This window comes from Rhinolophus sinicus, linkage group LG12 (genome assembly GCF_036562045.2).
Source record: "Rhinolophus sinicus isolate RSC01 linkage group LG12, ASM3656204v1, whole genome shotgun sequence".
NCBI lineage: Eukaryota > Metazoa > Chordata > Mammalia > Chiroptera > Rhinolophidae > Rhinolophus > Rhinolophus sinicus.
Window position 1 is genome coordinate 1,080,748 of NC_133761.1, and position 13,915 is coordinate 1,094,662.

The 13,915-nt window shown below is 55.1% G+C and overlaps 1 protein-coding gene and 1 long non-coding RNA gene across 5 annotated transcripts; both read left to right on the top strand.

The window, feature by feature from the left end:
- Nucleotides 1-4,921: 4,921 nt before the first annotated feature.
- On the top strand, nt 4,922-7,640 carry LYNX1 (Ly6/neurotoxin 1). 4 transcript variants are annotated; one of them, XM_074317162.1, is made up of 5 exons: nt 4,959-5,057; nt 5,777-5,846; nt 6,033-6,232; nt 6,443-6,544; nt 6,729-7,640. In XM_074317162.1, exons 3-5 carry the CDS (start codon nt 6,181-6,183, stop codon nt 6,923-6,925), a joined length of 351 nt encoding a protein of 116 aa, XP_074173263.1. In that variant the 5' UTR covers nt 4,959-5,057; nt 5,777-5,846; nt 6,033-6,180; the 3' UTR covers nt 6,926-7,640. The 4 variants fall into 4 exon arrangements, with proteins under 4 accessions (XP_019567864.2, XP_019567861.2, XP_074173262.1 ...); XM_019712305.2 differs by lacking the exon at nt 5,777-5,846 and having other exon boundaries at nt 4,922-5,057; XM_019712302.2 differs by lacking the exon at nt 5,777-5,846 and having other exon boundaries at nt 4,925-5,057; nt 6,109-6,232.
- A 414-nt stretch (nt 7,641-8,054) lies between these two features.
- On the top strand, nt 8,055-13,043 carry LOC141567953 (uncharacterized). The gene is made up of 4 exons (XR_012490998.1): nt 8,055-8,204; nt 8,905-8,970; nt 9,467-9,653; nt 12,727-13,043. It is a non-coding gene; the product is annotated as an uncharacterized LOC141567953 (long non-coding RNA).
- Nucleotides 13,044-13,915: the final 872 nt, after the last annotated feature.

Below are 13,915 nucleotides of genomic sequence, written 5' to 3' on the forward strand. Positions count from 1 at the left end.
AACCAGTGTGGTTGTGTCTGTGTTCTTCCAGGAGTGGAGGGGGCAGGGCAGAGGTCATCCGGTCACATAGGGCTTGTCACCTGGGGCCAGTCATGGCAGGATGTGTGATGCCTGAAATGCCACCATCACGCCTTACCTTCGGAGGGGACAGGACCCTCCACAGGTACCTCCTCTGACGCTCCTGTAGGAGCATAGAGCAGAGGCCTCCTGACCTGGGAAGACCAGGCCCCTCCCCCAAGGAGCAGTCAGGGAGGAAAGGCTGCCCCTCTTCCCTAGCACGCCCTCCATGCCTCTGTCCAGAAGCCTCCAGAAAGGCCGGCTTGGGACCCTCCAGGCTCAGCTGAGCCTCGGAGCTGTGCAGAACTGACTGCCCAGTCCTGGCCAACGTAAGTCCAGCTACCTTGAGTCAACCACTGCAGGTGAGCCCAGCAGCCCCCTTGGCCACCCTCCCCCAGGTGGAGAGAGGGGAGTGTGTGTGTGTGTGTGTGTGTGTGTGTGTGTGTGTCCATTTGGGCTGAGTGCCAAGAAAGAGCACAGTCTCCGAGGGTCTGGTTCTGGGCCCGCTCCCTGGATCTGAGCAATTTGAGTCATTGTACCGAGCATCCAGCAGATGGGCCGTAAGAGGACTTTCCCCCTCAGAGGGCCAGAGGGTTCAGAGGGGCTGGCCCCACTTCCTGGGCAGCCACCACACTCTCAGGCCTCACATGGGCAGCACAGAGCCCTGACTCCCAGCGGGGCTGGCACCCTTGCAGGCCTGCCCTCAGAAACCCCTGTGCTGCCCCCCACCCCAGCAGACAGTGGAGAGGTATCAGCTGGTGAGGAGGAGTCAGTATCATTTCCTGACCCTGGGCTAGGCACACACTTCTTAATTCCCATATTTGATGAGATGAGTCACTCACCCCAGTTCCTGGTGGGGGAACCTGGGGCTCTGGGTGTTTGTGGTCGAGCCCTGATGGCGAGGCCATCACCAATACATCTGCCTCTCCTGGATGGGGCCACCACAGAACCCTGCTCCCTGCCAGGGCGTCCCCCACCCCTCTACATCCAAGCCCACCTGCCCAGAGTCGCCTGGGTCCCGCCTTGTCTTTCTTTCCCAGTGACCTTGAGCACGCTACTACTCTCCCAGAACCTCGTGTGCCTTTGACACCCACCTGGAAGCCAGCACCCCTCAGTGTCACCTGTGGCTGAGGTTGGTGGCCCTGGCACTCTCTTCAGGGCTTCAGGTCTTTCCCCTTGACGCTCCCAGGGGCTTCAAGATCCTACCTGGTTTTCCCTCTGCAACGGGAACAGTCCAAGGGGCGGGTCTTGGGGCCAGCCCACCCCCTGGTGGCCACTAGAGAGTGAGGCGTTGGGAGGAGCCTGCCGAGGGGGAATCGCTTTCCTTACCCAGAGCCCACGCCTTCAACTATCCTAGACCCAACCTGACACCAACGCTGACGCTAACCGGGTGCCACCTCAGGCAACAGGCTGGGGACAGGGATGGGCTACCCTGGCCCTGTGACTGGATGGAGAGGCTGGCCAAAAGGGTCATTTTGTTTATAACGTTTACACCTGTGTTCTTGAGGGACACCGTGTAGTCTGTTTTGCTTGTAGTGTCCATGTCTGGTTTAGGCATCAGGGTGATGCTGGCCTCCTAGCTCAGTGGGCCCATTCCTTATTTTCTGGATGCGGTTGTATAAAACTGGTGACATTCTTTCTTTAAGTGCTTTGTAGAATTCACTGGAGCTTTCTTTGTGGGGAGATTTTTACTACAACTCAAATTCTTCAAAAGACAGAGGGATAATCAGGTTATATATTTTTTTCTTGAGTGAACATTGCTAGCTTGTGTCTTTGAAGGAATTTGCCCATTTCATCTGTTATAGTATTTATTGGCATAATGTTGTTCATAATGTTTCCTTATTATCCTTTTAACGTCATTATGACCTGTCGTAGTGTGATCTTTCTCCTTCCTGATGCTGGCGATTTGTCTCTTCTCTTTCCTTTCTGGTCCGTCTGGCGAGGGGTTGAAAACTCTTATATTCTCAAAGAATCAGCTTTCGGCTTGATTGATCTTCTCAATTGTTTTTCTTTTTTATTTCATTGATATTTTGCTCTTATGTTTTATTACTTTCACGTTGGGTTTGATTTGCTTTGTTGTTGTTGCTGTTATTTGGTTCCAGTTTCCAAAGGTGGAAGCTTAGGTGATTGTTTTGAGACTAAAAATTAATAAAAGGAAACCTCGCTAGAATGTAGTCCGGGCACCAGAACAGGGAACTCGCACACAGTACACGCCTGTCAGTTACAGGAAGAATTGGCAATTATACAAATGGAGGAAATGGCAGCTGGGAAGCATCATCAGTTACAGGTGCAACAGGAAAGCATGTACATTGCATCCCCTACAAGGAAGTGAACACCCCAGCAGCTCAGCCAATGACAAACCATGAATTCTTGCGTTTCCCCAATGGACTTGTTAAAAACAACCCTTCTCGACTTCCTCCTTTTTCTCCATATAACACCGTTCCTCTCCGTCATTGGTTGAGTTTGCTGATGGCTTTTGCTATAGCTTACTTGTCCCCAGCTGCAGTTCTTTGTTTTCCCCAAATAAACCCATTTCTGCTGGTAATATAATTGACCGTTTTATTTTTAAGGTCAACAAGAACTTTTTCCCCCTAATACAAGCATTAGTGCTAAAACTTACCGTCTAAAATAGGCTTTCGCTGCATCCACTAACTGATACGTTGTATTTTCCTTTTCATTCAATTGGAAGTGTGTGGGGACAGAGCCAGGAGTGCAGTTTCCAGGCTCTCGGCCTCACGTGGAAAGGTGCTGGCTCAGGTAGTAAATGGCCATCAACTGTGACTGGATGGCCATCAGCTGTGGCTAGTTGGCGGTCAGCTGTAACCAGTGAGCCATTGGCCACTAATATAACTGTCATGGCTACGCTAGCAGAAAAAAAGGGGGCTAGCAAGAAGATGGTGGCTGACCTAGCAAGAGTGGATTGCAGAGAGGCTGATGTCACCAGCGAGAATATAGTGATATGACTCCCCTACTTATGGCTCCGTGGGTGTTCCTTTTTGGCCTCACCTTATCCTGCGTTCTTAGGTGGGGAGCGGGAGCTGAGACCCCGCAGGCCGCCCCGCGTGATGAAGTACTTCCTAATTTCCTTTTAAATTTCTCCTTTGACCCAGAAGTTATTTAGAAGTGTGTTGTTCAGCTTTCTAAATATTTGGGGATCTTATGGATATTTTTCTGTTCTTGGTTTCTAATTTAATTTCAGTGTAGTTCAAGAAAATAATTTGTATGCTTTCAATCCTTGTAAATGTACTGAGATTTGTTTTAAGGCCCAGAATATAGTCTATCTCGGCAAACGTTCTGTGTGTACGTGAAAAGAATGTGTTCTTCTGTTGGGTGCAGTGTTCTTTATAGGTGACCCTAGGTGGTCGTAGGATGCAATTAAGTTACTTGGAGATGACTGGCCCCTTTCAAGGCTTGATTTTAAGCTGTGTTAGAGGGACCAGGTGTGACCTTTAATCCAGGGCAGAGTTGGCCACATGACTGAGGCAATTTCCTTCTGAGCACTGTGCCCAAAGGCCCAGCATTTCAAGGTTTCTCCTCCCCCCTCACACAGGTGAACTCCTGCCAACCCTGTGTGAGTTCTGGGAACTGTTCTGCCTTCTCCTTGCATATCTCTGGGAAGGTTCCTCCAATGCGTGCCTGATGGGCACTCAGCTGAAGACTTGGGAACCCCCTGGCTGACCTCCCCAGTTCTCATTCCAGGCAGCTCTCTTCTCTCTGTTCTGCCCTGTGAAATATAGCTCTACACCGGCTCCGCAAATAGAGAGCCTGCGTTTGGGTTCCCCCGTCCTGCTCCTCTGTGGCCTGCAGCTCCTTTATTTGCTTCCCTTTCCTCCAGGATCACTGCCCCATGCTGCCTGGTGCACCATGTCTGAAAAACATTGTTTTGGGGGCTTGGGCCCCATTTTGTAGTTGTTTAAGGCAGAGCGGTAAATCCAGCTTCCGCTGATTCAACATGGCCCACGACATGCTCTGTTTTTGGCTTATGTGTTTCTTTTATGCCCAACAGTGTGAGCTTAAATGAGGGCAACAATAATTGGGAACGTGTCAGTTTCATTCCCTACCGTATCAACACTGGCACACGGGGCGTCTAGCTCGGTGACTATTTGACAAAGAGGGTGACCAACCATCCTAGTCTGTGCTGGGACGTTGCTCACTGTGCTCTGGGGGCTCAGTGCCTAAGGGCCTCCCAAATGGCTCATCTCTTTTAAAGAAAAAAAAAACCTTACAGTAAAAGAAATGTTATTTCTGGCATTTAAAAAAATGAAAATTTTAGGGCCCATGAGAAATCTTAAACGTAACAAAAGGTAAATGTTAGGAAAGTTATATAAAAAACAACTATTTAATATTGATATTATTACGGTGCGAGAGGTCCATGAAACAACGGATCCTTTCAAAGCTTGCTTTTACGCTGTCAGCTGGCACCAGGTGTGGCCACTAAGGCCTAGAGATGCTAAGTAATTTGCAGAGGTCAGAGAGCAGGTACGGCAGCGCCAGGTAGGGACCAGGCTGAATATGGGCCGACTAAGGAACGCGGCGTGGGAGACTGGGCGAAGTACCGCTGATAGAACACGGGAAAGGAGTGGGCGTACCGAAGAGTTAGCCACACTGACCACTGCCAGACCCCATGGAGATGGCCAGTGATGTTGGGGCAGTGCACGTGCATCTGACAATCGAGTGTCACTGTGGGACCATTTATGTGTCTGGGCGTAGCTGGCTGTCCGCACTGTCGCAGCGTCCTGACGCCAGGGATGGGGTCCTCGCCCCCTCGAGACAGAGGAGCCCGCAGGCGGGCCAGGGCGGTGGAGCCGGTGGAGCTGGAGGCGGGGCTGCGGATGGTGGGGCGTGGCCGAAGACGGGACTGGGGGCGGGATCGGGCGGGGACTGCAGTGAGCTCACAGGCCCCAGGAGCTTCTCCGCCGCAGCGCTGCGGTGCGATCTTTGCGGGACACAGGGAGCGGCGCGTTGTCCAGCCCCAGACAGGGGCCAGAGAATGGCTGCGGGTGAGTTACGGGCCCAGCGGGGGCTCAGTGTGGTAAAGGTCACTGGACACCCACTCAGCTAGGACCCTCAGTCTTTGAGGCGGGGTCTCCGGGAGTGGGGGGAAGCGCTGTAACGCTAGCCTGGCCTTATTCAGGCCTTCGGCATCCCAGAGCTGACGCCCGGGAAATGGGTCTTGAAAATGGAGTTGTTTTCAGGAAGGGGGAGTCTGATTTAGTCCTCTGGGCCCGGGACCTGGAGCCCGAATATCCCCGTGGGGGAGAGAGGTGTCGTAGTCCAGACCCCCCCAGCCCCTTCCTGGAGGTGGGTATTTCCATCCGGTTCATCTTGCCAAGTGCCCCCTGGAATGCATTCTAAGCGCATTCCCCACAGACTGGAGGTATCTCACCACTGCTAGGAGGTCCGGCAGTGGCCCTGACTTAGACCTGAGAGCCCAGGGAGGGCTCTGGAGGTCTTTCTGGAAGAAGGGTCCCTGGCTGGGCCTTGAAAGTAGCAGGAAGTGGGGGACCTACGCAAGGACACTCCAGGAGTAAAGGAGAATAGGGAGCAGTGAGGAGAAACCCACTCATGGGGCACGTTCTGCCCGGGCCAGTCACCCCATAGCCAGGGACCTGGGTGAGGAGGGGGCTGTGTGCCAAGCTCCCATAGGGCCCCTGCATGAATCAGCCCCTGGGTAGTGTGGGTTTGGGCCTAGCATTCACGGCCCCTCCCCCCTCCCCAGCCACCTCTTGACCATGTCCACCCCTTTTGCACTGCCTGCTTCAGTCTGCACAGGTCGTCTGTTTTTGCAGGTACTGGTCTCTTTAGTTGCAGTGGCCCACCCCTGCCCCTTTCTCATCTCATCTCATGACCCCCTCCTCCAGGAAATCTTCCCTGATGCCCAGGCTGAGCGGGGTGGCTCCTCTGCTCCCTGGCACTCCAGCCCGGGCCCCCTGTGGGCCCTTCAGGACTCCCCCTTCTTGTGCCCCTCTGTGCAGGGCTGCAGTGCCACCAGTAGACCAGGAGCTCCGGGAGAGCCAGGGGTTGTCTGACCCCCTCTGTGCCCTGCTCCAGCCCCAGCCTGAGTTGAGTCAAGGACCAGCTGCTGCCCACCTCCCCACTTCCACTCTTTCCTCGCCTCCAGCCATGGCGCCCCTGCTCGCCCTGCTCCTGGTGGCTCTGGTGGGCCTACCTCTGGGTAAGATGGGCGGAGGATGGCGGATGAAAAGACCAATGTTTGGGGGCAGGCAGGCTGCAAGTGGGCAGGGAGGCCAGCATCCTGCTGACCACCTCTCCTAGCTGTTCTGCCCCCGGGGAAGGTGATGGGACGGGGCCTGGCAGGCTGGTGGAGGGGCCTCTCCCTGTCCGGTGACCCCCAGGCCCCTTCCACCCCACCCCTGAACCCCAGCCCAGGCTCTGGACTGCCACGTGTGCTCCTACAATGGCGAGAACTGCTTCAACCCCATGCGCTGCCCAGCCATGGTCACCTACTGCATGACCACACGCACTTGTGAGTCAGTGGGATGTCCCCACAGCCCTTCCTGGGGAGACTGAGGGGTGAGGGCTGCAGGATCCTTTTTGGGAGTCCTCCCAGCTGAGGGGGAACTTGCCCTAATGGCCTTGCATGCTGGGGTTGGGCCAACCTGGGGTCCCGGCCCCTCTCAGGGTCCCAGCCAGCCTCCCATCCTCTGCAGACTACACCCCAGTCAAGATGAAGGTGAGCAAATCCTGTGTGCCCAGCTGCTTCGAGACCGTGTACGATGGCTACTCCAAGCACGCGTCCACCACCGTCTGCTGCCAGTACGACCTCTGTAATGGTGCTGGCCTCGCCGCCCCAGGGACCCTGACCCTGGCCCTCATACTCCTGGCCACCCTCTGGGGTCTGCTCTGAAACCCTGGACTTCCTCCCCAGCCCCAGACCCACTGGAGGACACAGCTCTGAGAGGCACAGCCCTACCCTCTCACCCTGCACTCCCCACTCCTGTGCCCTCCCTGGGACTCTCAGCCACACCCAGAACTATCTGTGAGAGGATGCTTGACCTCCCCCAACCACCTTTTCCCCCAGGACAGGACCTTCGCATTTCAAAAGGCCCCTGTGGGACTGGGCCTCCCCAAGAGGTCTGGCCTTGGTGGAAGAGTTTGGTCCTCCTGTCCCAGGATGGGACATCCAGCAAAGTGTGACACTTAGGGGGTCCTAAGTCAGCCACGGAACACTGATTTGCAGGGAGACATGCCCCGCCTTCCTGCCAGCCCTGGAGAGGGTGTGGGATGAGGGCCATGTGAGGAAGGCCTTTGTCCCAGCTGTCCTAGGGAGCAGTGCCAGGCGGCCTTGGTGTTAGACAGGACAGGGGTCTCAGGTCTGAGTGGTTTCTACTAAATGCTGTTGCTAAATGCTGAAATGCAGTACTTTGCAGACACAGTTGTAACTGGATGAACTTGATCTAAGCCATAACCAGATAAGTTTAGCCAACTGCAAAAGAAGAAAATAACATGTAATTAACCAAATAGTGTATATAAGCAATGGCTAAGCCTCCCTTCAGGGAGATGGGAGCTTTGGGAATACCGTCTCCATTGTTTGTCAAGGAAATAAAACTACCTAAGGACTACCACGGCTCAGCTAGTTCTTGAATAGAACACCCCAAGTGTGATCCCCCCTTGAGTTCCCTAACACTGGCAGGGGAGTGTTAGGTGGCTCCGCTTGAGGAGGCCCCTGAGGCCTCTCCAGCCTCAGAAGCAGTGTCCACATCCAGGGAGGGGTCTGTCCCTTCTTGTTCAGCCAAACTCTTGACTTTTCCCCACTCACTTGGCTGGTGCTGCCAGTGGGGCCAGGCAGGCAGGCAGTCAGGCTGGCTGAGCTATATTTGGTCAGGCCTGAGAGCTAACCCCAGGGCTATTTTGGGCAGGGCGGTGAGCCACCTGAGGCCTGGTGTTGAGGCGCTGGAGAGGATGCACCCACCCGTCATACAGCCTGGGGGAGGGGAGGCTAGTCCCGGGGCGGAGCTGCGCTCTTGGGGGCGGAACTGGGCTGAGGGGGCGGGGCTGGAAAGGAGGGGAGGAGGGCGGGAGGCTCGCGCTCCTGCCAGCTGCTGCCCGGATTCCCTCTGCCCTCTCAAGAGGGATGACCACTGTCCAGGCCGCTGGCGGCAGGATTCCGGTGGAAGAATCTCATGGTGAGCCAGCCTTTGCCCAGAAGGTCATTGGCCAGCCCGAGGGGCCCACGGGCTTCTGACTCTGCGGGAGGGGAAGGCGAGAGCTCTGTCCCAGGCTGAAGTGCTCCACCACATCTTGGGGAGTGGCCGCCAGGTACCCCAACCTAGCTAGGTGTTGGGACCCCCAGGGACCCAAAAATCTGCATTATTGAAAGGGCCCCCACCCCAGGTGAGCCCCATCCGTGGCCAGGTTTGGGAAGCATAGGTCTGCTCAGCACTGGTCATCCTGGTGGCCCAGGGAGCGCAGGCCATCCTTCCAGGGAGGCCAGACAGGTCGTGCAACATTGTGCCCTGGTCACACAAGACCTCAGGCCTCCTCATCTGACCAGTGCCCTCAGCTTCAGTGGCAATGCCCTTGGCGGGGGGCGGGGTATCCCTTGGCCCCAAATTGTGGCTCTCATTGGGAGCCTGTGCTGGAAATTCCATCTTAAGAGCTTCACTTCAGAGACCAGAGGAGCTCAAGAAGCAGGACGTCCTGGGGGAGCCCGTGCTAGGGGTCCTCAGGCAGGCCTGGGTTGGATCCCCCAGAGGCTCTGCAGGGACTGGCCTCACCCTGGGCCCGGAGGCAGGAACCTGGGAGCCCCAAAGAGTGGCAGGTGGAGTGCCCAGCCCAGACTGCTGGCCAGAACCTGGCTGTCTCCTCCCCCTGGGGCCCAATCAGGTGTGAGCTCCACCCTAGGGAGGCTGAGAGGAAGCCAGACCCCACGTCAGAAGCAGTCAGCCTCAGGTAAGTGGCCAATCACCCCCACCCCCAAGCTGGCTGCCAGGCCAGCACAGGCCTCAGGATGCCGGCTACGAGGGAGAGCAGCGGGAGCAGATGTGGGCCTCCGTCCCCAGCAGTCCCTGACCTCCTGACCCAGCGGGAGAGGCCTGGGAAACCATTGTTACCCTGCTTGTGTGAGTTTTTTGTCCTGGGTCAGGTGGCATCCTTGGCCAGGGCTGGGAGGAGCCCCGGGACCAGGTCCTCCCTCCCTCTCATCCCAATGGGTGATGGAGTAGAACCCTGTCTGGCTGCTGTTGGAACTGGGGTCACAGAGCACTGGGAGCTGAGCATGCTACAGTGCGTGGGAGCTTCTTACACCTGTCTCCTGCATCTGTCTTCCACCCTGACCTAGTCCCATCCTACTACTGTCAACACTGCCCCCAGCCCTGGGGACCATGCTGCTCACCCCATCCCCACAGACAGGATTCTGCCTGACTGGGCTGCCCTTGGAACCCAGCAGGAAGCACAAAAGGCGGTCAACGGATGCTGGGCCAGGCCCTCTAGTGGAAGTGTGTGGTACTGCACAATAAGGGGAACCCGCGGAAATCAAACAAGCCAACTTGTACCCACTGCCTCGATGAAGATGGTCACTCATGTCTGTCCTGTTTCTGTGTGGTTGTGGCTCTAAACTCCACGATAAAAGCAAGGTAGGCACCATTATCATGCCGGTGAGGAAACTGAGGCACAGAGAGGTGACGTAGTTGCTCTCAGGCTGGCTGGCCTCCTCGCCCGCCCCCCACACTCCTGCCTTACTGTACAGTCTCTTCTCCCACCAGCCAGGAGGCTCTGCACCCCAAGCCTGGGAGGGGGAAGCCAGGGAGGTGGATTTATAAACTTAAGAGAATCTTGGTGTGTTAAATCATTATAAGAGCTTAGGGTCAGGAAAGCTTAGAAGGAAATAATTGGAACCAGAGGTTTGAGAAGCCACAAGGACCAGAGTCAGGGTGTCCCACCTGTGTCTGGGTGCCGGGCCGTGGGGTGGAGTGGCAGAGAGAGGAGGGCAGAGGGCGCCAGGCAGCCTGGGCATACCCCACCTGTGTCAGGACCGTGGGTCCAGGGCTGCTGGCCAGGCAGTGGGCGTTCCCACTTTCGGGATCTCTCCAACAGAAATGAGATTCCCCCATAGACACAGGTGCTTGGGCTCTCTTCCCTGCAGCTCTCTGTGGCATCTCAAGTCAGGAAGCAGCCTGAATGTCCCGGGGTGGCTGGCTGACCATGCCACGGCACCTCCCGTGCACAGGTGTACTAGATATTCAACTTGGGATGCAACTGGGAAGAAGCCGGCACTGCCGGCATTGACCTGGAGCCCCTCAGGCTGGCATCTGCAGCCAGACGCAAAGCACGTCCAAGCAACTGCTGTTTCATCTCCTCTGATTTGTCGTGACGAACACGTATTTTATTCATAATTCTAAAACTCTGAGAAAGGTGGAAAGAAATGCAAAGGCCCCTTCCTTTTTCACGCTCCCCCTTGAGCGGGTTTTGTTGGATCCTACAACTCGGGGTGGCCTGCAGCTCACCACTCACATCTCTGAGCCTCAGTTGTCTTGACGATAGAAGGGAATGACAGTTCGCACCAAGCCGGGGACTTGTGAGAATTAACAAGGCTGTGGGTGCAAGTGCCCAGTCTGGGGCCTGGCACACAGGGGGCCCCAGATGGATGGATGGATGGATGGACAGATAGGTGGACAGTGCCCCTTCCCTTTTATCTCACTTCCCGAGGTCTGGATACTTCCTAGGGCCATGGCTCTGCCAGGAGTTAAGGCTGACCAGAAGCCCTAACCTTGACCCTGACCAGCAGGGGACCCCACCCAAGGTCATAGCTCCCACCATTGCTCACACTGTCATCTCAGAGCGGTCCCCTCAGTATCTCATTGAACTAGTGTGTCTGCCCTTCTCTCTGTGTCTGCCCACCAGCCAGCCTGGCCTGATCTCAGCCCCACCTTTCCGGTCTGGTTTGGCTGGTCCTGGTGGCTCTGTCGGTCCTAGACTCCTTTCCACCCTGGCTCATCCAGTCTTGACCTCAGAGCCAACCCCTGCACAGGGCAAGGGGACAACCCGTGGGAGGGGAGTGAATGGGGATTCCTGAGGTGCACTGGGAACGGTTGGTTCCATGGGAGACAGGCAGACCCACCACCTCACCCAGTGGCTCCCTTTGAGGGGAGTCCCTGGGGAAGGCTGGTGGGGCTGGATGAGAGAGATGGGACCCCAAGAACCCACCCCTCCACTCCAGCTTTCTGGCTCCTGAGCCCGCTCCATCTCTCCACCTGGGAGTAGGGGCTGTGCCCCCAGCCTTAAGGAGCTCACCAGACAGAGGGGTGGACAAAGGCCACTGGAGCAGCCCGAGCAGAGAGAGGGGTCTCTGGGATGGTGGGTGGACTCCCTGTGAATAGCCACGTGCTCTGCCCCCCAGGGCAGGATGGCATGGCTGGTGGGTCGCTGCCACCGTATTTACATCGGCTCTCAGGTGTGCCCTTCAGGGCTCTCACCCGTCATGGGGCCCCTTTCAATACCAAAGGCCTTTCTGCTCACCATCCCCAACTTCAGAAACACCCCTAGCTGCCGGCCTTGCAGTGCCAAATGGCATCATCAAAACCCAATTGGCAAAATTTGCGGAAACCCTCCAAATACCGTGGCCAAGATATTGCTGTAGGTCCTTCTCAGTCTCAGTTACACCCCTTTTGAATTCATAAACTCTCGCCCTTTGAGATAATTACTAGGAGCCCCATGAATCTAGCTTTTCACCTTTTTTGACAGTATTTTAAAGGTCTAACTGCATCCCTTAAAAATAACCACACTTTAGTAGAGCAACCTTTTCACAGTGCACCGGTGACTAAAACTGCAAACATCACACGCTGCCACCAGGGGATTTTGTTTATTGGAAAAAGACACCTCCCAAAAGACTCTTCAGCCTCGTTGGAAAGGTCTTATCAAGTGCTATTCACAGCCCCTGTGCTGCCAGGTTCCAAGAAATCCATTCTTGGATTCACGTTCACACCTAACAAAGCTCCAAAACCCAAAGAGCTTGCAAACCAAGCGATGACCTAGAATTCAAGGTTTCAGGGCTTGAAGCAGATGACACCTGAGGCACACAGCTTTCCCATGCGGGCAGGAACAGGCCTGGACACCCTCTTTCCCTTGCTTGTTCTTTCTCTTCTCCCTCTCTTCCTGGAAGTACAATGCCCTTGTCCACATTTCCCAACCCCTCTCTGACTGTTGGATTTGTCATCAGACACCTCCACCTGTCCGTGACAGCAGTAACCCCCTCATCCTCACCGTAACCGAGTTTTCACTCGTTCCTAATGCTACTGCTAATTTCACCTGGTCTCCCCTGGATGTTACTTACAGCCTACGGCTCCTGCACACCAAGTCCCCCATACCCAGGTTTTTCTTAAATGTCCCCACATCCGGCAGTGACAATTATCTCCCAGATGCTTTCCAACACAAGACTGTGCTGCAGCACCTCATTCTCACCCTTAACTATATAATACGTGTCTCATAGAACAGCACAAATCCCATATGCACGACCTTTGCACAGTAGACCCTCCTAGAATGTTCAGAGAATGTAACTGACCCCTGGTCGTTTAATCTATTTAGCTGGTTACCTTCAGGTTTGGGCTCCTGGATTCGGACCATTATACAAACTGGATTTGTTCTGCTGTTCATTTTGTTTTGTATAATTGTTTTTCAAGTCTCTACCTGTTGTCTGTCAAACCTCTCTAGAAACGACGCACCCAATAGCATGATGCTGACCCAAGACTTCGAGATGTTCTCCAATGCTTGTAACCGCAACACGACAGGAACTTTGGGAAATGCCTGCGAGTTCCCTTTTGTACCTTCCTGGTTACTCACATACGGCCTTCAGTGGTTTCGTCACTATGCACGCTCCCTCTGATATGGGACATGACCGCCAAGAAGGTCCTTCAGGGCACCACGGGACAAAGCCACTAAATATGGGAAAGCCTCGTGCTTTTGAGGAAACACCTTGATCAAAAGGGGAAAATGTGAAAATGAATAAAGGAAAACTTATTCAAAATGGAGTCGGGGAGCCATGAAGGCAGAGCTCTCATGCATATGCCCTCATTGCAGCTTCTTGCATGGTCCAGCAGGAAGAGGGAAGATTTCCTCTCAGCCTTCCCCCACCTGCAGCCAATGAGAAGCTGCCACCACTTCAAACTCTCATGTTCCTCTAAGGAACTTTTATTCCAAACAACTGGAAATCTGAAAGAGTGGAGCGGCTGTGATGGAGATAGGGGACTAGAAGACCTGTGACATGTGGAGGAGATGGCACGGGTCTACATCGACCGAGCGCCGTCCCTCCCAGCATGATTCCCAGTGGTTGTGGTGAAGGGTGTGCAGACTGTGTACAGAAGATGCTCACTGCAGCATGATTTCTGCACTGACTGTGCGCAGCCCAAGTACCTGCTAGCATCAGTATCTAGTACACAGGTGCTGATCCATTAGGGCACAGCCGAACTGGGAGCCTTTTGGAAGGATATGGAAGAAATGGGTTCAGCGGCTGCCTTGGGAGGCCTTCACACTGTGCATCTTCTTCACAGCTAGAAACATTGGCTTAAGATCCATTGGTCTGCTCTGCCAGATACCCCCAGAGGGAGTGAACAGGAGCCCAAGCTTCTTGGGGCTCTGTAGAGACTGCCCGACACCACCCACAGGCAGGCAGTGGAGGCCATGCCGAGCAGATGAACATTGGCTGAGCCCTGACCCTGGAGGTTCCTGGAGGAACCGAGGGGAGGGTGGAGGCCTGTCATCACTGAGGCACCCTCGACAGAGCCAACCCAGACCCAGGCTGGGCCTCATTTCTCCCACCCTTAGCAGACAGCTGCAACTAGCAGAAAAGTTCAGCCTGGGTCTCTCGGGGGCTCAGGCAGAAATTCTAAGAGGAGCGAATGCC